Here is a 24,671-nt window from a genome sequence, read left to right as displayed (position 1 = left end):
CCCCTGAAAACAGTGGAGATCTGCAGAGGATTGGGCAGGTAACCATAGTAATTGGGCATTATGTTCTTTCCTTCCTCTGATGTGGTGAGTAAAACTCCTACAAAATAGCATTGGTGCAGGCTGAAAAGAGTTTCCCATGCTGAAAACAGAGCTAGCAGAGGCGGTGACCATCTGAAGACGTGGGATCTCATCCTCTGCCTGTTGAAAATATTCATCTGTATGAAACAGTGGAGTCTTCCTGGGAGGGAGAGAGAGGGAGGCAGCGCACCTGACTCTCAGCAAGAGAAGGTGAAGTGGTATGGGCTGCTATAAGATAATTACACTAGCAAATTTGAAATTTCTTTGAGCTTCATCACTCTAAAAATTTCAGCTTGCAATTTTTAACCTTTCAAGGCTGGAAAGATGAGTTTTCAAAGTTGTGGGAAGGCAGGGAATGTTGAAGTGGGAGGGAAAGGGCCATGCTGGTTTGCTTGCCTGTACAGTAATAGATCATTTTTATGTTAGCACAATCTAGGCAATTTAGGGTTTAACAACATCACCTTCTCTGTTAACAAACTTATGGGATGTCTGCTTGTCTTTAGATATTATAGCCAAAATGGTATCAACCTACACAAGAAGGAGTTATTGTTGAGGTTTTCCTACTAACGATTAAGACTGCTATTGTACCTCATCATTTTGGCCGGGTGAAGAGGTTGTATTTGATTGTCTCCTCGCACGTGCTTCATGCAAATTGCCTGGGGGGAGGATCCTGCCCAGACTTGTTTCTTACTTCCTCTTTTTTTCTCTCTGCCGATATGTAGCAAGCCAGGCTTGCTCTCAATGAGTGCTAAGTCCTTTAAATATGTTTTGTTTTTGTTTTGCTTTCTGTAAATAAATTATTTTTATAGAAATGCTTGGTGTGTGACTTTTCTGATCTCTCCTGGGCTAAAGGCTTTCCCAGCATTCTGCCAAGTTATCAGCAAGTTAGGGCTGCATGTCCCACTCTCAGTTGATGCTGTTTTATTGACTGAGAACGTAAGTGATTTGCAATGAATGTTTCACAGATTGTAAGATGCAATGAGGAGTATGAATGTGAAACTAATGTATGAAAGACAAAGGTAGTTGTGTTTGATAGGGAAAATTGAACTAACAATTGTTATACATAAATGGTGAAAAACTAGGACAAGTAATTGTATTTTGGTTGAAAATAGATGAACAGATTTTAAGATGTGCAAATGCAGGTAGAAAAATAGTAGTGGTCTGTTACTAGGATTAAATGGTGTTGACAACAATAATGGCTGTGTATAAGAATGTGTTTCTGACTACTTCATTATATGGAAGTAAATTGGGTATGACAGAAGGAACATACAAATAAGTTGAATGCAAGGGGAATGGAATACGTAAGAAGTGCTTGTGGTAAAACAGTAAGATCGGGTCGAGAATGATTGGATGGGGAATGGATGTGGGTTGAGCTACCAGTTTGAAATAAGTGTGTTGAGATGGTTTGTTCACACAGAAAGACTGACAGTGGATTGAATCATTAAGCAAACATATGAAGAAAAAGTGAATGGGTTTAGAGTGAGAAAGTTGTAGTTGGTGCAAGCAGATGAGATCCTGAAGAAGTGGGATGAGAAAATTGAAGAGCAAAAGACAATGTATGAAGTAACGAATGATGTGGCAGAAGCAAATATGGTTTGTGAGGATTCAGAGGTCTGGAGAGGTGTAGTACGTAGTGCTTGTGTACACTGGTATTAACCATATTTCCTTTTCTTATTTCAGGCCTTCAATTTCTTTGGCTTACTGTTTCTTACTCCTTTTCTGTGCTCTGCATAATGTTGCTTACCCCAAAAACGAAACTACCTATGTATGCATGAAGGGGTGGGGAAAGGAAGGTCTAGGGAGATAAAGGAAAGTAAACTAACTCAACCCAGTTTTTAAATAAGATTAAGGTAAAATAAATACACTTGGACTGCACTTCTCAGACTCAGCAAAGAATACTTCAGAACAGACTCACACATAGTTGCACTGTTCATTGATATAAAAGCTCAAGAAGGCCTTAACAATAATCAAATCATGCAGAACTTTCACATTTTGGTTAAAAAACATCTATCTCTGTCTGGCATCGATCATCTATCTGTCTGTCTGTCTATCCCTACCTTGTGCTGTCAAACAAAAGGAGGGATATAAATCTAACAAATACATATATAAATATATTTGTATAAGAAAAAATACAATTAAATTAGAAGTCTATTACTGTAACACTGTAATTCGACACAGATGTAGTATTAATTGTAAACAGGTAATACAATACATTTTGTTTTTTACCTGTATCAATTGTGCTTTATGTAGCTTTTGTCTGCCTTCTTGAACTATGAAGCAGTAATGTAAGATAGCATTTATGCAAATCTGCTTAGTACACATAACTGAAATGGAGTATGGACTTTGGTTTAGCATAGAATTTCTAATGTTATCCAGTGTTTTGGGATATTGTATCTCCTTCATGATGGAGACAGGATTAAGATGGGGAAAAAGTGTCCTTGATATGTATAGATGTGTAACTGAATGTATCCATGAATGATTGATATGTGATTGACTCTGCATGATCTGCAAAGCCAGCCATTGTTATTTATTCAATAAACCATGATTAAATATGGCTTATCACATGAGCCTAATTAATATGCATGAACAGGAATGGATCTCTGTATATACCTTTGTTCAGTCATGAGTGCATACTTGTATCTAGCCGCTGCCCCATTTATCACTATTGTCATATGATGGCCTCATGCCAAAAGTTGACTTGATTGATTATGAGCCATGAAGTCATTGTCAACTCTTAGCAACCACATAGATGGATTTTCTGCATAATGATCTGTCCCTAACCTGGTCTTTCAGGTCTTCTCTATCATTTTATATTTCTATCCATGTGGTTTTCTTGGTAAAATACAGGAGGGGTTTACCCTTGCCATCTCCCATGCAGTATGAATTGATGCCTTTGCCATTGTCACCAAAACGTTCATTGAAGGTTAGCTACTGATGAACTACAGTTGGATCCCACACACTGTTAAACGTATGAATGCAAAATGGATGGCTAAGTCTCTGTTAGCACAAGCATTGCAAAGGGTGCTGGAAAAAAACAAGTACCAGTTGTCCCAGAACCAAACTCAAAGGATTGAGAGACACTAGTTGGAAACTAATGTGGACCTGGGTACAATGACTGTTTGCATTCTGTAACATTCTTGTTCTGGAGATACGTACCATGCCAGCATGGAGACATCTTACATTTGCCTTCAGGGGCTTGTCTGAGTCCATGTCATGCTCCCTGGCCTGTTATAGGAGGAGGTCTGTTTGACAATGGCAGCAGAAGATGCTTTGTCATCTCCTGGCTTGGATCAGGTGGCTGGTGAGAAGTTCCTTCAGGAAGCCTTCCAGATCATGCTTGAAGAAGGGATTCAAAAAGGGATGGATGCCTCCAAAGAGGTAAGGTTTTCAGAGCTTATTCCCCCAATATCGTTTTAGGAATTGCCATTCCATATTTCCTTGAGTTGGGATGTCCAATTTATATACTTCAGGCACTGGCCTGGGCCACGTGCCCAAACTGAATTTTACTTGCAAGCTAACAAAGTAATGCCATGGCAGAAAAATCACAATTTCCTAATCCTAGCTGGTTTGCATTAACTAGATCAGGTATAATCCACTCTTTTCTCCATTTCTTCCAGTCTCCCTCCCAACACCCAGTTCACTACTGTATTTAATACTATAGTAGGGCAATGGCGTCTCTAAGAAGTGTTGAGACTATAAGTCCCAGAGTCCCAGCCAGTCAGGAGTGCTGACTGGAAATCTCAGGGATTTATAGTAACAAAACATTGGGAGGGCTTCAGCTTAGGAAATCTGACTTAAAGTTCTGACAATATAGTAACATCATTACAACATCCTCAGGCAGCAGAATTTGGACTTGTGCTAATATATAGAATTTTGTAGCAACCCCTCATCATCCAGGAGGCATAACCTGGATATAGGGTTGCACTGTTAGATTTTCAGCTTGTATACAACCTCCTATGGCCTTTCAGACATGAGCTGACTATCTTGCTGGTAGGTGTGTATTTGGAAGGAACCTGAGGAACTGCAGCAAATTCTGGACCTGGATCTAAAAGACAGTGGGGAGCCACATGAAAGGTTGCTGGAACGCTGTCGGGATGTTATCAGATACAGTGTGAAGACATGTGAGTGTTCTGCACCGCAAGGGTTGAGAGAGTCTAGTTCTTTCTTCAGAACTTCTCAGGAGATAGGATTGTTCCAGTCCAGTTATGGCTGGTTTCCAAAACCTGGTATCTTGAGATGGTTGATTCCTCAGTTTACTATACTTTGTATGGTCCTTTTTTAAAATAATGTGTGATTGATTGATTGATTGATTGATTGATTATGTGCCATGAAATTAGTGCCAACTCTTAGCGACCACATAAATAGATTTTCTCCATGATGATCTATTCCCTAACTTAGTCCTTCAGGCCTGCCAATGGTGTACCCATTGCCAGTATAACTGAGTCCATCCACCTTGCTTCTGGTCATCGTCATCTTCTCCTTTACCTTTCCCAGCAGTATAGACTTCTCCAGAGAGCTAGGTATTCACATAATGTGCCCAGAGTAGGATAATTTGAGCCTGGTAATTTGTTCCTTGAATAAGAACTCTGGGTTGAAATGTGGTGTGTTCCAAGAGACTTAAGTTTCAAGTCCAGGGAAAAAGACCTAAATACTTAGGATTTGATGTGATTCTGTTTCTTTTCAAACTATAGATACATACTGTAGTTATTTTCTTAAATGTAGGGGCAAATGAATCTTAAATGGTTCTTGCACAATTATTGGAAGGTGGCTGAAATGTAAACAAAAAGCTGAGATTCAGGAAAACACTAAAGAATATTAGGGATAGTTCTGGTAATACAAATGAGCCTTTAGTAAGTGCTGTTGTTGCAACAATATTCACATTAATACCTGTTATGGCAAAGAAAATATTAAGTACTTCCATGGAGGCTACTTTGAAAAACAAATCTTTTCCTTTTGCACATTTCATTTCCTCTTGATGTGCAAGGCTACAAGCTTCAGTCTTTTCCTGATCCCAGATCCAAAGGAACACAGTAGATGTTCTCTTTCTCTCTCTTCCAGGTCATCCACGTTTCTGCAATCAGCTATTTTCTGGGCTTGATCCCCATGCTCTGGCTGGACAGATGATCACAGAGATGCTCAACACTAGCCAGTATGTGTTCTCCACTTTCTAATATATGCTGGCATTTTAAAAAACAAAAAGGGAAAAGAATTCCTAGGGTTCAGCTACAGCATAGGTGAACTTCATTTTCTTGGGCTAGAGACAGTAATTTTTACAAGAGTCGACATTTGAAAATGGTTCAGAGAAAAGTCTTTGCTTTTTATGATGTACTGTACCCACAAATTCTGTTAGTCTTCCACTGTTGCTGTATCAGATAAGTTTTGAAAGTTTTGATAAGCGTTCCAGGTTTTGAAGCAATCCAAACTTGCAGAGGCAAAAGTAGAATGATCATATGTCCTATGAAGAACAATTACTGTAATCTACTGCGATATATAATAATATAATACAAATAATCTTCTTTCTCTCTGATTCAAGAGGTATGACAGAATAGCATTCCTCTGATTATGAAACATTTGCTCTAAGGCAACTAGCTAGCATCTCTCTAGAGGGGGCAGGAGGGAAGTAATTTGTTATCACTGTACTAACATTTCTTCCCTGATGGCAAACAGCAGAGACATCCAGTTGAATTCAGTGCAATATGTAGTTCTCTCTCCCTTTTATCCTCACAACCACCGTGGGAAATAATTGAAGCTGAGATAAAATATTCTGGTTCATACATAAAGCTAAGCCAAAATGTGATTTCTTTGTTTGGAGCTTAGTGTGATATATGAATTGCTTGCTTAAAAATGGTTAAAACCAATCTTGGTTTAATGGGAATCAGGCGAGTGACTGGCCCAAAGTCAGCCAGTGAATGTAGTGGCTGAATGCAGACTGGAGCCTGGATTCTCCCATCCTGACCCATCATTGCATTCTATCTCTGCAGGTGAGTAAATACTAATTTGAAAATGCTCTTACTCGGAGATATGCATTGGTAGGATGACTTTATTTTGAACCCAAAGCCCTTTCTTGGCTGTCAATTTAGCTACACTCTACTCCCAGTAGTTGAATTCTCATAGGGCCCATGACTGATAGCTTTCTCCCTCCCATGCTGTCTTCTGCTGTGGTGTCAGGCTCTGCCTGAGACCCAATAAAAACACAGATGCTAGAGTAGGCTTAGGTTCTGGTTTTATTTGGGAATAGAATGCATGCGTTTAGAAAGCTGAGAGTGAGGGGAGCGCGCCGGAACGGGATTTAAATAGCCCGTGCCGGTCAGCGCTCCACCCCACATCATCCCAGGTGCGTCCCACGAGTCCCAACGGTTTCATCCCTGCCAGGTGAGAGGTCGTGCAGCCCCCCTGCGCCCTGGGCATCGCCTCGATCGCCTTCCTGTGCGGTAACGATCCATTGCCGGGTGATCAGGCTCTTAATTCTTCGAAAGCCCAGGCGCACCTCTCCTGTTGTTAGTCAATTACCCGTTGGCTACTTTGTATCTTTTGTTTCCTGGTCTGCCGGTCTTGGTCGTTACTTAGTTTCCTCGCACCTGCTGCTGGTTCTTTGTGTTTCTTAGTTGCCTTTGCCTAATCCGCCAGAGACCCATTTCCTTGTATTGTCATGCGAGCCGTTGCGATGTCACAAGCATCGCAACGGTGATCATGACATACTGCCCCCCTTGAGATAATCAAGCTGCGGGTTTGGAGGGATAGGTGGTATGGAAGTTGCGGATTAGGTCGGGAGCTTGGATGTCGCGGGCAGCGACCCACTCAGGGTGTGGGAAGTGTTTCCATTTGACCAGGTATTGGAGGGAGCCCCGCAGCCTCTGGGAGTCGAGTACCCCCTTGACCTTGAAGTGTTGTGTCCGTCTATCATAACTGGTGGGGGGGGGCGTGCGTGGGTGCCACCGGGAGGGGTCACTTGCCGGCTTGAGTAAGCTGCAGTGGAACACCGGGTGCAGCCGCTTTAAATTATGGGGCAGGTCCAAGCGCACCGTGACTGGGTTCACGATTTGTGTGACCTGGAATGGCCCAATAAATTTGGGGGCCAGTTTCTTGGACGGTTGCAGTGATTTGATGAATTTGGTGGATAGGTAAACCAGGTCCGCTACCCGAAAAGTTGGTTGTTGGCGCCGGTGCTTGTCCGCTTGCAATTTGTATGCGGTTTGTGCCTCTTTAAGCGCGTCCTTGATGACTGGCCAGGAATCTGCGAGTTTCACACCCCAATCACAGGCGGCCACTGCTGGGGACAGGGGCTGAGGTAGCTCAGGGATGGGGACGAACTCCCAACCCGACACCACCCCAAAGGGGGTTTCTCCCGTGCTTTGATGTATCGCGTTATTGTATGCAACCTCTGCAAACGGGAGTAGGTGCACCCAGTCGTCCTGGTGGTAGTTAATATAGGAGCGGAGGAATTGTTCAATTGTGGCATTAAGGATCTCCGTAGATCCGTCCGTCTGGGGGTGCCAGGAGGTTGACAGGGCTTGCTGGGTACCTATTAGTTTCAAAAAAGCCCGCCAGAACCTCGAGGTAAATTGTGTGCCCCTATCGGTCACCAAGCGGGAGGGGCAGCCATGGAGGCGGTACACGTGTACCAGGAAGAGTTTCGCCAGCTGTTGTGCTGACGGGATCGAGGCACAGGGGATAAAATGGGCTTGTTTTGAGAAGTAGTCTTTGACTACCCAGATTACCATTTTCTTTTGGCTAGGCGGTAAATCCACGATGAAATCCATTGAGATTTCATCCCAAGGGCGGGAAGGCTCAGCCACTGGCTGCAGCAGCCCCTGGGGTTTACCGGCTGGTCGCTTGGCCATCGCACACACAGGGCAGGACGCCACATATGTTTTGATGTCCTTCCTCAGCGAGGGCCACCAAAATTGGCGTTGGGTTAGGTGTAGGGTTTTTAGGAACCCAAAGTGACCAGCCTGTTTGCTGTCATGCGACCTGCTGAGGATTGTCGGTCTTTGTGAGTCAGGGACATATAACCTTCCCTCCACCCAGGTGAGGTCCTGTTCCCTAGTCACTTTGTTAGGGTTGGCGAGGAGCCAGGGGTCAGGTTTTAATGCTGTTATAAAATCTGCACATAACCCGCCTGGCATCTGTGGTTGCCTGTGCCTTGGTGCGGGCTGTGCCAGAGTCGTTTGCAAGGGGGGGGGGAAGGCTGTCCCCGAGCGCGTCCCCAGGTGACAGCTGCCAGACCCAATTGGGAGTCAGAAAGCACAGTCCCTACGACGTCGGAGATAGGCTCTGCGTCGTAGTCGGGAGAGTGCGTCTGCCAGGAAATTCTTTTTCCCTGGGATGAACTTCAGCTGGAATTTGAACCGGCTGAAAAACTGAGCCCAGCGTATCTGCTTGGGACTGAGGCGCCGGGGCGTACGGAGCGCCTTGAGGTTGCGGTGGTCTGTCCGGACCTCAAAAGGGCAAGTCACCCCTTCCAAAAGGTGACGCCAAGCCTCCAGTGCTGCTTTGACTGCAAAGGCTTCCTTTTCCCACACGTACCAGTGCCTCTCTGTCTCTGAAAATTTCCTAGAGAGATAGGCGCATGGCTTCAGGATTCCAGCGGAATCCTTTTGCAGTAGGATAGCCCCAATTGAAAAGTCAGAGGCATCAGCCTGCACAACAAAAGGCTGTTTGGGGTCAGGGTGGGAGAGAATTGGCTCCGCTGTGACCAGCGCTTTCAGCCTGTCAAAAGCGGTTTGACAGTCGGGAGTCCAATTAAGCATGGCCCCTGGGTTTTTGACCTTGCGTGTCTCCCCGACACCTTTGGTCTTTAGTAAATCGGTCAAGGGCAGGGCAATTTCTGTGAACCCCCTCGTGAAGGACCTATAGAAGTTCGCGAACCCAAGGAAGCTTTGAAGCTGGTGCCGGGTGCATGGGCGCTCCCAGCTCAAAACTGCCTGAACCTTCGCAGGGTCCATCTCTGTGCCCTTGGCTGAGATTCTGTACCCTAAATAGTCCAAGTGCGACTTGTGGAATTCACACTTGGAGAGCTTAGCGTAGAGTTTGGCTTTCCAGAGCTTAGTGAGAACTTGTCTCACTAATCTCTCGTGTTCCCTCTGAGTCCTTGTGTAGATTAGGACATTGTCTAGGTAAACTAGGACTCCTTTGAATAGATGGTCATGCAGCACCTCGTTGATGAGTTGCATGAAGACCCCCGGGGCCCCCGCAAGACCGAAAGGAAGTACCTTGTACTGGAAGGAGCCCAAGGGACAGTTGAACACCGTTTTCCACTCGTCCCCCTCCCTGATGCGAATTCGGTAGTACGCCTCGCGGAGGTCGAGTTTGGAAAACACCCTTCCCTTTGACAAGTGTGCCAGCATGTCTTTTATGAGGGGGAGGGGGTATTTGTTTGATAGGGAGGCGGAATTTAATCCACGGTAATCTGTGCATAGTCTCAGGGTGCCGTCCTTCATCTCCCGGAGTAGGATGGGTGCTCCAACCGGCGAGTTCGCTGGTTTGATGAAGCCCCTAGCGAGGTTCTTGTCTAAAAATTCTCGCAGCACCGCCAGTTCCCTCTGGGTCATGGGGTAGATTTTGGGCTTGGGTAATGGAATGTCTGGGAGCAGTTCGATTGCACAGTCCGTCTTGCGATGGGGGGGTAATTGGTCCGCCTCCTCTTCCCCGAAGACGTCAGCGAAGTCCGAGTATTGCTCCGGCAGTCCTTCTGTGGGGGGGCGTGGGCTTGTTGGTCGACGATCTCAGCCCTCCCCACAGTCAAAGCGGAGGATTTCTCTTTCGTTGGTGCTTGGTAGACCCCGTCCTCGAAAGTTATGGAACGGGTCCTCCAATTAATGCAGGGGTTGTAGCGTGTTAGCCAGGGGATCCCCAGCACCACTATGGGCTTGCCCACTGGGGTGACCATGAAGTCTATGGTCTCCCTGTGGGTGCCCATTTTCAGGGTGACCTTTCTTGTACCCTGGGTGGCCAGTCCCCCCCCCTCTGCTGTGGAGCCGTCGAGTTGCTGAAATAGCGGTTTTGGGAGGGGGGAGCAGGGCAGTTTTAGTGTGGTGACAATGTCTGGGTGGATCAGATTTCTGGAGCACCGAGTCCACTAGAGCTCCGACTGCGATGGCTTTGGAGCCGTAAGTTAGTTCGATTTTCCCTGCCAGGATGGGACAATCTTCACTCACCCTGAGGTTGTCGCGCCCATTCTTTACCACCTGCCCGGTGGCGCTGCTTAGGGCAGGTGGAAGGCGTTTCCCGCCGGCTGCTCCTGGTCGTCCAAGACATCCCCTGTGAGGTAGGCTTCCTCTTCCTCGTCCGGGGTCGCTAGTGCTCCTGTCAGCCGTCTGAGAGGGTTGGGTGGCTTGTGCGGTGCCTTCTGCGTTGGTCTGGGCGGGTGATCCGTCGTTCTGGTTTTGAGGCATTCAGCTGCCCGGTGCCCCGTCTTCCCACACCTGACGCATTGCCCGCGAGCAAACTGCCGTTGTCGCTCTGTGTCCCACGTCGAGCCCGACTGTGGGACTGGTCCTTTCCCGTAGGGAGGGGTTCTGTCTTTCTTGGTTGCTAGCATGAAGGTGTGCTGGGCATGCTCAGCCTTCCCGGCAAGGCAGATCCACTCATGCAGGGAGTCTGGATCGTCCCTGTATAGTGCCCATTGCAACACCTCACGGTTGAGGCCGTCCTTGAACATGTCGATCAAGGTGGCCTCAGACCATTCCGGGATTTTACCTGCTAGGACCTTGAATTCGAGGGCGTAGTCCACCACTGCTTTTTGTCCTTGGCGCAGTCCTTTAAGGGTGCTCTTGGCCCTTTCCTTTGCCAGGGGGTCTTTGAAGTACCGCTTGAGAGCGGCCAGGAAGGTATGGAAGGTAGCCAGGGCTGGGGCTCCGGACTCTGACATCTGGACATACCAGTCCGCAGCCCTGCCTTTGAGTTTCGTGGCTACTGCCGAGATTTTGGCCCCTTCCGTTGTGAAGTAATGTCCATATTGTGACATGTAGTTCGTGGCGTTCGTTATGAAGAAAGACAGGTTCGTGGGGTCTCCATCAAATTTCACGGGGAAGTCCTTGGTGAGCCCCCCCAATTTGCGAGACCCCCACCTGTGGGTGGCTAGGGATGGCCCCCGCCGGAATGGGACCACAAGGTCCTGAGAAGGAGTCCCGTGCTTGTCCCCTTCCTCTCGGGGTTGTCGATGGGGTGGGTAGAGTGCCACGATCCCCCCCTGCCCCCTGTGCATCAGCAGTCCTTGTGAGCTCGCTCATCGCCAATGCCATGGACTGGAGCATGTGTTCCAGGGTTTTTACCTTGGCCTCCAGGGCTCTGATCCTGTCGGGGGTGACAGGGTCGTCCGTCCTCGGTGCTGCCGGTTGCTGCCTGATGGGCAGTCCTGCGACTCCCCGCTCGGGCATTTGGGGGTAGTGGAGTCTCCAGGTGGTGTAGGATGTCCCCGGCCGGGGTCCCGCTACGCCATCCCAAGTGAAGAGTTGTTGGCCCCTGACTTCCTCTTCCATCGGGGCTCTCCGCTCCGGGCTGGAGCTCCAGGTCTGGAACTGGGGTGCGGTGTGGGCAGGGAGGGAGCCCGTGTCCCATCTCGGGTGCGCCGACTCAAGGAGTTGTCGGGTCATCTCCCCTCTTGCGTTGTGTCCTTCGCGCCTCCGGTGTGAAGTGCCGACTCCATGGCCGTCCCCGGTTCTGTGGTTTTCTCCCACAGAAAAAAAAATTTCCTGGTGGAGACTGGCGAGGTTCGTTTTTTGTGACTCTCAGCTTTATGTCAGGCTCTGCCTGAGACCCAATAAAAACACAGACGCTAGAGTAGGCTTAGGTTCTGGTTTTATTTGGGAATAGAGTGCATGCCCTTAGAAAGCTGAGAGTGAGGGGAGCGTGCCGGAACGGGATTTAAATAGCCCGTGCTGGTCAGCGCTCCACCCCACATCATCCCAGGTGCATCCCACGAGTCCCAACGGTTTCGTCCCTGCCAGGTGAGAGGTCGTGCAGCCCCCCTGCGCCCCGGGCATCGCCTCGATCGCCTTCCTGTGCGGTAACGATCCATTGCCGGGCGATCAGGCTCTTAATTCTTCAAAAGCCCGGGCACGCCTCTCCTGTTGTTAGTCAATTACCTGTTGGCTACTTTGTATCTTTTGTGTCCCAGTCTGCCGGTCTCGGTCGTTACTTAGCTTCCTCGCACCTGCTGCTGGTTCTTTGTGTTTCTTAGTTGCCTTTGCCTAATCCGCCAGAGACCCATTTCCTTGTATTGTCATGCGAGCCGTTGCGATGTCACAAGCATCGCAACGGTGATCATGACATGTGGCTGCTGTTGTGGCTTTGTGCTTGAGCTACCAGTGTGGAGGCTGCAAAAATTTGGATGATGACTAGTCATGGCAGCCAAGAGATACAGAAAACTCTCCTTGCTGCCATGTAGTAGTCTTCCACACTTTTGCAGCCCAGATGTGTTAGTCCATGCTATCAGATTTGCTGACCATGCGGGGCAAGACATAGGTGGCAAGGAGAGGAAAATGGGGGTCTGCTTCCCTTGTCTTTCTCCCTGCAAAGATGTATTTATTTACAGATTTACTTCATTTGTATGCTACCTACCCTTGAAAGCTGTAGGCAGTTAACAATCTCATCATAAGATAAAAACTTCTATAAGAAAAAAAAGAGAAAAGAAATACAGCAGGTCCCCAGTTTAAGAACGTCCCAGTTTACAGATGACTCCTAGTTAAGAACAGACTCCCATAAAGACTATTATATTAAAAAATTGAGTTAAGTACAATGTTTGGGGCTAAATAGACAATACTGCTTTGTGTATTATTATGTTTAAGATGTTTTAGTGTATTTGGAAACATTTCTTAAGTTTTTTATGCATAGAAAGGTAAAATATATATTATATACTAAGACAAACATTTGACTAACTGATGCTAAATAACTGTTCCGACTTACACATAAACTCGACTTAAGGACACTTAGGAACGGAACTCGTTCTTAGACTGGGGATCTGCTATAAAAGACAAATCAAAATTTTTTAAAAAAATCTGAAAACTACGAAAGTCCTGCACTTGCGAACCTATAAGAGCATCCCCTCCTCCTATGCTAGATGGAACAGATCGGTCTTGGCAGTTTTCCTAAAGATCAGAGGGGCAGAGCTCCCTAGCCACTTTCACTCCTAACCTAAACCAGTGCCTTCACTTGTCCCTCCAATGATTTTGCTGACTATTTTGACTGTTTCTTAGATGAGGCTCAGAAGACCTCTTGTGTTTTAGGTACACATACGAGATTGCACCCGTCTTTGTCTTGATGGAAGAGGTGGTGCTGAAGAAACTGCGAGAGTTGATTGGCTGGGGAAAAGGCGACGGAATCTTCTCCCCTGGTGTGTAAGACCTAGAACCTGCTTTTTTGTTTTTGTTTTGTTTTTGCATGTTCTAGAGCTGACACGCGCCCAACCTTAACTCTGGATCATCCAAATGAAACTGATTTCTGCCGTTTGTTATGTCTGCATCCTGATGCGCTGGAAATGTCTGGGAATAATGTGCTAACCTTAAGATTTGACTTTAAAACGGTCATGAGCGAATGAGTGAACAATCCTCTGGGTTTTTTTCCTTGCTAGGAGGGTCCATCTCCAACATGTATGCCATGAATGTGGCACGGTATCACCGTTTCCCAGACTGCAAGCAGAAGGGGCATTGGGCAATACCAAAGCTGGCAGTGTTTACGTCAGAAGAGGTATTGTTTTCTTGTCTATGCTCTAGGGAACCACCTGTTTTCCTTTTGGTCAACCCGGCCTAATTTGCTTTTGGTTTTGGCATGGTTTTTTTTTGTCCCCTGAGATTATGCTGTTGAAGTTTGGTGGCAAAATGGTTTGTTTTGGGGTATGATTAAAGCATACCCCCCACTTTAATAGGCTTAGCATGTTTATTTTGAATAATTCTGCCACATTGTTGTCCATGCCTTTGTGGCTCTTGAAGATCAATAACAAAAGTGTGGTCTGTTGCCCCCCAAATTGGCTTATCCCAGCCCCACTTCTAAGGCAGGGTGACACGCAGTGCCTTAGGCAGGAGATAGTGGGGCTGGGGATATGGGAGAGCCAGCAAGGCACTAGAGGTCTCTGGGCCAGATGCCCTCCCAGTAGTGCTGCCTTCAGAGAGAGGGCCTTGTCTGATCAGCAGTGTTAAAATAAGATTTAGCTGGTTTCTGCATGAGGGCCTCTGGGGGGCCATACTGGAGATGGGGGGAGATGTAGCCCAGCACATTTGGAGGGCACCAAGTTGGGGACGGCTAAGACAGACTGAAGCTAGAATTTGTACATCAGAAGTTGGATCAGACTATGACCCACCAAGTCTGGTAGCCGGTTAATAATAGGCATTTCTGGCAAGACCCAGAGCAGAATATAAAGATGAGTGGACAAAGCTACCCTGTCCTAGGCCCTTTGGGGTATCTTCTAGAGCCTCACCAAAGTTGCCACTTGATTGTAATTTTAATTATGGATTAATTAATTTAATTATAGTTCCTTTTCCTTATTGATTACATGCCATCAAGTCATTGTTGACTCTTAGCAATCGCATAGATTTTCTCTGTGACGATCTGTCCCTAACCTGGTCCTTCAGCTCTTCCAATGGCACCCCCATCGTTACTGTAACTGAGTCTTGCTGCTGGGTATCCTCTTCTTCTTGTTCCTTCCACCTTTCCCAGCATTACAGCCTTTTCCAGAGAGCTAGATCTTTGCATAATGTGTCTGAAGTAGGATCATTTGAGCTTGGTCATTTGTGCCTTGAGTGAGGACTCTGGGTTGATTTGATGATCCGTTTATTTGTTTTCTTGGCTGTCCATGGTATTCTCAGGAGTCTTCTCCAATACCAAAGTTCAAAAGTGTCCATACTTTTCCTATCTTGCTTCTTCTAAGTCCAACAGTGGAGTCACTCCAAGTCAGTGGAGATCCAACATGGTTCTCAGTTGAAAAAAGTTGGATATTTCTCCCCAACAATGAAACAGTTTTGTTTCGTTAATGGTTTTTAGGAGGGGAGGGGTGTTTGTTTGTTTTTAATTTATTCCAAAGAAAGTTTAGTCTATTTCCTCAAAAAAGAAAAAAAATGGTTTTGCCTGCCTCTAAAAAAGATACGTTAGTAGGTACATGATACCCCGGAGAAAGAATGCCAGAGATGGGGCCACCCACCAGAAAATCTTGCTGCTATTCTCTCCCTGCCTAAAGTAGATCAGTTATTCCCATTTTGCAAATAACAGTTGAGACTGAAACTACCAAATGACCTTTGTTTTGAAGCCTCGCATCTTCTGGTAGATTGTGATCTTTGTCAGAATCTGTAATCAATTGCTCTAAGTCTAGAGACGATAAGGAAGATAATGTGGCACCCTATCTGGAGAATGCTCTCCCCAGAACTATGGTCAGGATAATGTTGGTTAGGTAGAAATGCAATGTGATATTTCTTTGTGTAGCAGTTTATTTCTCAGTGGTTTAATTACTAAATGGCTTTCCAGGGCTCAGAACAGATGAGGGGAGTCTTCCCTTTTTTTCTTAGGGGAAGTCTTGAATGGATTCTTCTGAACTTCTCTTTTTCTGGTTTCTAGGGCCACTACTCTATCCAAAAGGGAGCAGCTTTCTTGGGCATTGGCACAGATAATGTCTACCTTGTAGCAGTGGATGAAAAGTGAGTGTCAATCACTGGAAATCCTTACAAGGTTAGAGAAGACCAAAGGTTCTGTCTTGATGTTATGAGTGGATCATTTAATCTGGATTACCTTCCTAAGTATACCCAACTACTGTACAGATATCAGAACCATTGTAGACTGCGTATCCCATTGTTGAACTAGTCCCCCCCCCCAAGTTTTTAGGAACCCGCTCCCCCTACAATGATTATGGTGATGAAAAATTACAATCCCTTAATCTGAGCTCTGGATTTTCAGTTCCATGTCTCCACAATTCAACTGTGGAGACTTAGAACTTGGTGATGTCTGTGGAATTGAGCCTGCTAAGAATAGTTATTTATTCTAAATAAGTTCAGGTTTCTAGCCCTTAAGATTGCAGAAATTGTTTTCCCCATAACCTGTTCTACCTACCTGGTAGCACAGTTAGTTAAGACCTAGTGAGAAGAACTAAGTCTGAAGCATCGCTTTGCATATGACCCTTCAGTATATGATAAAACAAAGGCAGTATTAAGTAAAAGCACTTAAGTAGATTTAGGACTAACTGGATCTGGCAACAGTTCTCGTTCTTTATCATTATTGGTCTGCCTAAGTAGCAGAATCATAGGGAAGAGTTTTTCTAGATCATATCATTTCAGTGTGCATGAAATGGATCTTATTTTGAATGGTTTCCTCTAGAGGAAAAATATTCCTGTGCTAAAAAAATCCTAATGCTTCACAGAAGGCTAATGTTGAACTCTTTTCTCTTGATCTGCTAATTTGCAGTAGAGGTAGGTTCAAACCTGAGGTTTCTTCTATACCAGTGTTTCTCAACCTTGGCAACTTTAAGATGGGTGGACTTCAACTCCCAGAATTGCTGGCTGGGGAATTCTGGGAGTTGAAGTCCACACATCTTCAAGTGCCCAGGGCTGGGAAACATTGTTCTATACCATCAGAGTGAAATACATGCTTGATTCTGCTGCCTGCTTGCATTGGCTTGAAGTCAGAGTGGTTTAAGCAAGGAGGGCTTGATGAAAGGACTTTCAAGGCTCAGTCATTTCAATCACTCTTTTCTTCCCCAGAGGGAAAATGATCCCTGCTGATCTAGAGAAACAGATCAACCAGGCCAAATCAGAGGTATGTTGCCGGTGGAGGGTTTTAAGGGAGGTTACAATTTCTCTTTTGCTCCCACTAAACTATATGTAGCAGGGTGTTTTCTCTCCCTACATCCAACCCAGTGAGCCTGGTAAAAGAGACACGCAATGGGCATAGGGTCTTTGCAGACTCCGCCTCTTTGTATGACGTATGCAGCAGGTGAAGAAGCAGAGAGTGTCCTAATGCAACAGCATGTGCTTCTTTTACCAGAGACCTATATCCAGATGAAGGGAAATCTGGGCAGATGTGACCACATGTCTCTGGTCCTGTTCACTAGGTCATACATATGCCAAAGAAAGCTCTGATCTTCTCTTCCAGAGAGCACTCCCCTTCTTTGTCAGTGCCACCTGTGGCACCACTGTCTTGGGAGCCTTTGACCCCCTGCCTGAGATTGCAGAGGTGTGCATGAGACACAAACTCTGGCTCCATGTGGACGTAAGTACAACCTGTGGAGATACTTCTGGAGATGCTTTGGAATGGAGAGACAGGCCAGCCACAAAAAGAGGAATGGGGTATCTTTAAAACTTGAATGCTGTGAGACCAAGAGGCAAAGGATTCCCTTCTGACGTCTTGATCAGGAGCCAAAGGGTGACACACATATGCATTAAGACTTTCCAGGTCTCCTTTGTGTCACAGTCCCTTGTGCCACTTTCCCAATCTTTCCTAAGATTCAGGAGTTGTTCCACAGTACCCACACAACAGAGCATTTGCACGCATGCTGGTTTCTTTAAATCAACTACTCGGTGTGAGATTACTTTCTGATGTCAGCCTGATGTTTTCACAAGGGAAAGCTGCACCAACATTTATTCCTCTGTACAATCTTTGGTCTGAGAGCGACTTCATGGTCTCCCTCCTTTGGGGCTGTGCTTCCAAATCCATCCTGCTGCTGAAATGTAGCTGGCGCCCTCCTCCAAGGGCAAATAATTTGCTTGTGGTTTAGTGTTGATTGTATGCTCCCTTCACAACTGATCCAGCAGATATACCTTTTGCCCAGTGGAGGGTGGTGGGAAAATATCAGATGAGTGGCTCAGTCACACAGAGGTGCAGCAGGCAGCTATCTTGTTGGGTGAGCATGATTTATTATTCAGGTGTATTTGTAGATATGTGACTTTTGTAATCTTTGTGAACATTCTGCATAAGCCCAGATTTTCATGTTCTGCTAAGAGTTCAGGGCTTTGAGATTCTTTCAGCCTTTAAAAGCTAACCCTTCAGTTTTCTGGGCAGTGGAGAGAAGTTATGTGCGCTTAGTGGCTCATCTGTATTAATGTGCCTCACTCTATTGTGGCTCCCTTGCTAGAGTTTTTCAGCTGCCCCTGAAATTACTCTGCAACCATTTGAATTATTTTCTGGTATTTTTAGTTTGGGGTTTCCAACTGTAGCAGCACTTCAGTCTACTGGCGTTTGACCAGACCACTGTTTAAGCAACTCATGCAGCTCTTTTATCCCACTGTAGGCAGCCTGGGGTGGTAGCGCTCTCGTCTCCCAAAGACATCGGCATCTTCTGGATGGGATTGAGAGGTAGATACTATTTCTTAAGATGAGCTGTGGGTTAGTGGAAAGATACAGCCAAGACTGAATGCAAACAGGGATGAGCAGCTGGAGACGTTCCATCTCTACATAAGGAAATAATTTACAGTCAGTGGCTTTATGGAGCTGGAGTGATCTCAGCTGGCCATTGTGTCACTGGCTCCCCACTGAATTAGATGCTGCAGGACCACTTTCACTGGCTATCTGTCTTGGCAGAACAGCAAACAGTAAGACAAGCCCTCTCCTGGCTGAGCTGCCCCAGTGGCAAAAGAATAATGCTGTTGGATCCTGTTGCTTTAATTCTCCAGCTACAGATGCCTAGTGTCCTGCTACCAAGAGCATGTGAAAATGCAGGTGCAGGCCAAGTATTATTAACTGTATGCTGTTGAGTTGGTAAATTACATTTCTGGAAAGCCTCTGTTTGTTATTAACCCAATTCAATTCCTTAGAAGGTCAGTACCAGGCCCAAAGCCTAGCTAGGTAAAGTCAGCAAAAGGAGAGGCAAACAAGACATCCATAGATGTGCTGGAGTAAAGCACTGGCTCAGGCAAATGCATATTGAAAGTCACAGGTGGGCTGGTAGTTAGATACAGGGCTGGCTGGCTGGCTGGCTGATGAAGCCAGACAGCTTGTATTGTTATACATCAAGGTTGGCAGATTGCTCATTCTGAGGGATTGGCCTGAATGAAAAGTCTTGTGCATCTCCATAGGTCATCTGGCCATCTTCCAGTCCGAAAAAATCAGCTTAGAAGTAAGTAGGTTGGTACTGCAGCCTCCAAAGTTTTTGCAGTTATTCAGAAAAGATGGGAACCACCCAGTTAAGAAACTCTCCTCACTCAATTTTTTGTCCTTAAGAACATGGGAGTTACTGTTTTTCGCTGAATAATACAATGACTGTAGTGGCATTTATATGTCCCCTTGACCTGCTGAGACTTGTCTGTGGGATCAGAATGGCAGTGATAGCACAGGAGACTCTGGTTCAAGGCATTTTTCAGAGTCTGACCCCCTATGGTGCATGTTAAGAATCCCATATAAGGAATCTGGTAGCAGATTAACAAATTGTACAGTATTAAAAGCTGATCAGCCTAGCCACTCCATTGCATTTGATGACATGAGCTGCAACTCAAAAAGCTTATGTCTTTTAATACAATTTGTTAGTTGGAAAGGTGCTACCAGACTCCTCCTGATTTTTGGATACCATAAACAAACACATCTTTCCAACGATCTGTACAAATGGAAGATCCAAAAAGATAGAGCTACACCACTGAATTTTGACAGTCATCTAAATATGATTATTAGCATTTATTTGTGTACCTGGCTTATCCAGTTATGGAATGCTCATTTCTATTTTTCCATCCAGGGCAGATTCAGTGGCTTGGAACCCCCACAAAATGCTTATGACTGGGCTTCAGTGTTCTGCCTTCCTGCTCCGAGACTGCTCTGTAGGTATTCAGCACCTCTCTCTCTTCCTGGGCATGAAGCGAGTCATTATATGAGTAATCTCTCCCTCCAGACAATATGGTTAGAGGGAACCCAAAGCTACCTAGTCCACCGCTCTGTCCAAAAGTCGAAGTGAGGGCTCCTTGGACGTCAACGCAATCTGGATTTATGCTTATTACTACTGCTTCAGCTAGCAATATTAAAGGTGGAACTCCACAGAATAGGGAAGATCAACGTTCTGGTCAAGGCTAATATTGTCCAACTGCTCTCTGGCTCTAAAGCTTTACCACCTATTTTGTTATGAAAATAATATTTAAACCTATTCTGAGTCATAATATTTAGATAGTTAGTAAGAAATCAAAGCTAAATTTCTAAAGGTGTTGAAATAAATGACCAATACAAAGCTTTATACTGGATTGTGGGATATACCCAGCCCTAGCCTTACCTTCTGAAAAGCACTCCTTGCTTTAGACAGCTTGCCTCTCAAACTGGCAAGGTCTATTTTCATATTAGGGAAGGCCGAGCTTGACTAACATGAGCCTGTCTGTTTGTTAAGATCTCTTGGAGCTTGTTGTTTTCCTTCATAAAGATTAGAAATGCATTTGGCTGGGATTAAAAAAAAACAGCCTTTTCCATTGACATGTCTTTATAACAGAAGTTCATCTTGGGATACTGGAAGCTCCTCCTCCCTCTTCCTGTGGCCCTCTTTCCAATTTTGGCTGCATTTGACCTGCCATGGTTTTCATGCTTTGAATTAGAGACTGCAATGAGTAACACCCTTCAGATATGATTTAACGTCTCATCCCACACATAGAACCACTGCCTAAAACCAAATGTAGTTTAACAACATCCCCAAGGTCTTACGTTGCCCATCTCTCTTTTAAACTCTCTGGGTTCTGACTATGTGATCACCCCTCTTCTTATCACATTTTTCCAGTTCATTTTGAAGTTCTTTGAAATGCTGGCTTTATCAGCTTTGAGCATTTTATGTGAAAAACATAGCTTTTTAAAAAAAGATATAATTGTTTTGATACCTCTTTCTTCCCAGGGCCTGCTGCAGAGATGCCACTGTGCCAAAGCCACCTACCTCTTCCAGATGGACAAGTTCTACAACATCGCTTATGACAGGGGAGACCAAACCATCCAGTGTGGACGCAAAGTAGATTGCTTTAAGTTGTGGCTGATGTGGAAGGCCAATGGCAGCAAAGGCTTGGAGCAGAGAGTGGATAGGGCGTTTGCCTACACTAGGTACGTGGAAGCCTGTAGTATGGGATGAGTTCTTCCTCCATTTCCCAGCAGGTGACTGGCATGTGGTTCAAGCATCTTCCCTAGCATTTTCTTCCTTTTTATCCTAGGTATCTAGCTGATGAGATCAAGAAGAGAGAAGGCTTTCAGCTAGTGATAGAGGTATGAGCTACCTGGCCTTCAGGACTTAATCTTGTTGCAGGCACGTAGGGCTCATCCTGAAGCTGCTATGAAAAGGGGGCCCTTCAGCATGTCCAAAGTGGTATTTCTGCCACAATAACTAACTTGGGCTGTTCTCACACATAAGAACCTGCCTTGTGCTCAGAACACTGATCTATGGAACCAGTTAACAAGGGAAGGGGTGAGTTCTGGATGTGCTGAAAAACAGAGGCAGGATAGCCATCTGTCACAGGTGCTTTAATGAGGATTCCTGAACCGAAGGAGGTTTGGTTTTAATGGTCTAAATGGCTCCTACCAAGTCATAATCTGACATTTCAATTCTAAATTGCCATTAAGTCAGCAGCAAGAGCCTTTTTCTTCTTTGCTCCTTGAGACATAATGCCATGTTTTCACATACTGCTAATCCAGATTTTGTGTGTGTGCGTGTGCACCTTCAAGTCAGTCTTGACTTCTGGCAACTGCCTGGACATGTCCCTGCACTTTTCTTGGCAAGATTTCAGAAGTGGTTTGCCCTTGCCTGCCTCCTAGGGCTGAGAGAGAGAGTGACCGGCCCAAGATCACCCAGTTGGCTTTGTGCCTAAGGCGGGACTAGAACTCTCGGTCTCCTGGTTTCTAGCCTGGTGCCTCAAGCACTACACCAAGCTGGCTCTCAATCCAGAAATTAGAAGTTGGCTGTGTGGGTCTCAATTTAGGAAAAAAAAATATTGAAAGGACAGTAATGTAGTGGCATCATCTGAAGGGGTGGAGGCAGGAATTTTGACTTCATTTTTATGGGGGACTGGTGTACTTTTTAAAAAATGAAAAACTGGTGTTTTTAGCCTTTCAGATGACTAATGTATCAATGTATTGCTTTTTCCAAAACTATGTAGAAAATTATGCCACTGTAATTTGGCAGTTTGCCACTGAACTGCAGTGAGGCAGTCTTGAGGAGCTTTGGGCCCCTTCAAAAGGGCTAGGGTTGCCACATGCGGATCAGAAGTTGCTTACAAGTAACATAAGCCATAAGTTAGTAGCCACAATGGTTGGGTTCATATATCACGCTAAACTAAAACCAAATAAACCATATTATGGTTCAGTATTCCAGTTTTTTTACAAGTGACAATGTATCACTTCCATAAGAAAATAACATCCCCATGCACAAAGATTAGGGGGAAGAAATATCATTTCACATGCTTCTCTTTTAGGGTTTCTTACTCCCTTTTCTTTCTTTTTCAGCCCGAGTTCATTAATCTCTGTTTTTGGTATGTACCTCCCAGTCTACGAGGGCAGGAAGGCTGCACTGATTACTGGATGAAACTGGGGAAGGTAAGTTTTGGTGTTCTTGAAATGGGAGACAGAAAAGGAAAACCCCTCTGGAGGCTCCGAACTCTGGCTTGTAAAATAAGTGCAAAGCAGAGTTTACCCATGTTTCTGGATCCAGCACTTCTTAGGGTGAAGGAAAGCTCTCTCAGGATGAATGGACATGTGCACATTTGTTGCTGGCCTGCAGCATCAAGCAGCACTTGATGCAGGAATGCTAATTCCTGGCTCTGAACCCTGCAGGAGAGAGAGACAAGGGGGCCATTTGTGTTGCAATGCGGCGGTTCCCAGCCTTATGTCCATTGATGTTGTTGGGCTAGAAATCCAAGCATCTCTTACAACTGGCTGTTGGACATTCTGGCTTGGTGTGATGGGAGATGTAGCTTAACCCCACTGGAAATCCAAGGTTAGGAACTGCTGCCTAATACTCAGTTTCCCAGTGTTGGGAACAGGAAGCAGGACTAAGGGGATCTGGATGGTCAGGCAGCAGCACTCATTAAGTCATTGGCCTTGTTTCTACAGCATGCTTAATTGGGGGTAAGGGGAGTGGGCTAGAGTAATGTGGAACATTAGGGGAGGGGGTAACTGACTTTGTCAGCTGACCCTCCAAGAGTCCAACTGGGCTCCAAGCTAGACCCAGCCAGTGTTAGCAAGCTCCACCCAGTCAGTTGAAGTAATTTCTAAATCCATCCTCTTGACCTGGTGCTTGCATGAAAAAGCCGAAGAGAGCAGCTAAAAAAAGCCCACCTATTACAGAGCTGTCAAAGCCTAGACGCGCAGAACACACTTTCTAAGCACTGACAGACTGGGGAGGCAAAGGCATACCAAGCCTGCCTGGTCCCTGGGAAAGAGGCTAATGATGTTGCGAAGCCTTGTCAGTGTTTTCCTGGTGCAAAGGTTTGTGAGATATCATCCACCATTAATTCCAATGATGGTTTTTGATCTGGTTAATGTGAATGCATGTTGCCCGAGCCATGAGTAAGGAGTTTTGACTTGGGTTAGTGGTCTATTGGCTCATAGGTAATGTGTGGAAAAGGTAATGAAGAATAACTGAATCTTCGGTGCATGGGTTTTGTTGGATTTTCATACAAAACATTTAGCATGTAGATCAAGGGGAAAGCCTAAGTAGCCATCCTGTGTGAAAATTAAACACAAGTACCTAATTAGATTTCACATTTGGAAGTCATCTTTTCAACCTGTCTGTGAATAAAGTTTCACTAAGAGGGGGAAAAAAAACTCTTGTACCATCATAATGCAACCGGTTTCTGAGAGCTTTTGTTTGTTTTTCCTTGGTTAGGTAGCTCCACTGATTAAGGAGCAGATGATGAAGAAAGGATCCATGATGGTGGGCTACCAGCCACACGGCAAAAGGGTGAACTTTTTCCGCCAGGTGGTCACCAATCCAGCAGTCACCAGAGAGGATCTGGACTTCTTCCTTGATGAAATTGAGAGGCTCGGGAGAGACCTGTAGATCGTGTTTGTATGTTATGCTTAGCTGGACACACACAGATTGGAAGAGTTAAGCATTTTGTTCAAAAGCAGGACAACACATTACTTCCAGTCACTGCACACCACAGCTGAAATGGCTTGGAAGCTGCACTTCTGCAACCATGCACAGGGGCCCATGAGCAGGTACCACTAGCATGGTGTGTTTGCTGCTGCTAAACCATTTTACAGGCAAATGTGTTGTGAAGATGTAACAGTAGCGTGTGCCCTGCCACCCATACTTTTTTGCTGTTATCCATTTGTCACGGTGGGCAGTTTCCAAAATTAAGGCAAACGTATGCTTCAATTTCTCCACTGCCTTCTGCAAAAAACAAGGAAAGCTTAGGACTTCGAAATGTGGGCTCCAAATTCCAACAGCCATTTCTTCTCGTTGTTAGTTGTTGTCGAGTCATTTACGACTCATGGCGACCCTATGTATTACAGAATGAAATGCTGTTCCATCTTGCGCCACATGCCTGACTGTTCCAAAGTTTGCATCCATTGTTGCAGTAATTGTATCAATCCATCGCACTGAAGGTCTTCCTCTTTTCCGCTGGCCCTCGACTTTACCAAACATGATAGATGTGCCCAAAGTATGAGAGTCTAAGCCTAGAAGCAGCAGCAAATAGATACAGAAAACTCAATCTCTTTGCTGCCATCTAGTG

General features: G+C 45.5%; 1 protein-coding gene across 3 annotated transcripts; it reads left to right on the top strand.

The window, feature by feature from the left end:
* Window positions 1–24,384, top strand: CSAD (cysteine sulfinic acid decarboxylase). 3 transcript variants are annotated; one of them, XM_063293873.1, is made up of 15 exons: window positions 1–38; window positions 3,313–3,456; window positions 4,073–4,199; window positions 5,137–5,227; window positions 13,305–13,411; window positions 13,649–13,764; window positions 15,622–15,701; window positions 16,758–16,812; window positions 17,149–17,265; window positions 18,284–18,348; window positions 19,718–19,799; window positions 20,846–21,045; window positions 21,153–21,204; window positions 22,438–22,527; window positions 23,819–24,384. In XM_063293873.1, exons 2-15 carry the CDS (start codon window positions 3,331–3,333, stop codon window positions 23,990–23,992), a joined length of 1,482 nt encoding a protein of 493 aa, XP_063149943.1. In that variant the 5' UTR covers window positions 1–38; window positions 3,313–3,330; the 3' UTR covers window positions 23,993–24,384. The 3 variants fall into 3 exon arrangements, with proteins under 3 accessions (XP_063149943.1, XP_063149942.1, XP_063149944.1); XM_063293872.1 differs by lacking the exon at window positions 1–38 and adding an exon at window positions 118–288; XM_063293874.1 differs by lacking the exons at window positions 1–38; window positions 4,073–4,199 and having other exon boundaries at window positions 3,389–3,456.
* Window positions 24,385–24,671: the final 287 nt, after the last annotated feature.

This window comes from Candoia aspera, chromosome 2, assembly GCF_035149785.1.
Source record: "Candoia aspera isolate rCanAsp1 chromosome 2, rCanAsp1.hap2, whole genome shotgun sequence".
Classification (NCBI taxonomy): domain Eukaryota; kingdom Metazoa; phylum Chordata; class Lepidosauria; order Squamata; family Boidae; genus Candoia; species Candoia aspera.
Note: the sequence above shows the minus strand (reverse complement) of the source record. Positions and strands in the feature narration are given on the sequence as shown.

Coding starts and splice junctions, on each gene's coding strand:
- CSAD (XM_063293872.1), top strand. CDS start 220: ATGAAACAGTGGAGTCTTCCTGGGAGGGAGAGAGAGGGAGGCAGCGCA. Junction 13,412..13,648: donor CGACGGAATCTTCTCCCCTG/GTGTGTAAGACC, acceptor TTTCCTTGCTAG/GAGGGTCCATCTCCAACATG. Junction 17,266..18,283: donor AACTCTGGCTCCATGTGGAC/GTAAGTACAACC, acceptor ATCCCACTGTAG/GCAGCCTGGGGTGGTAGCGC.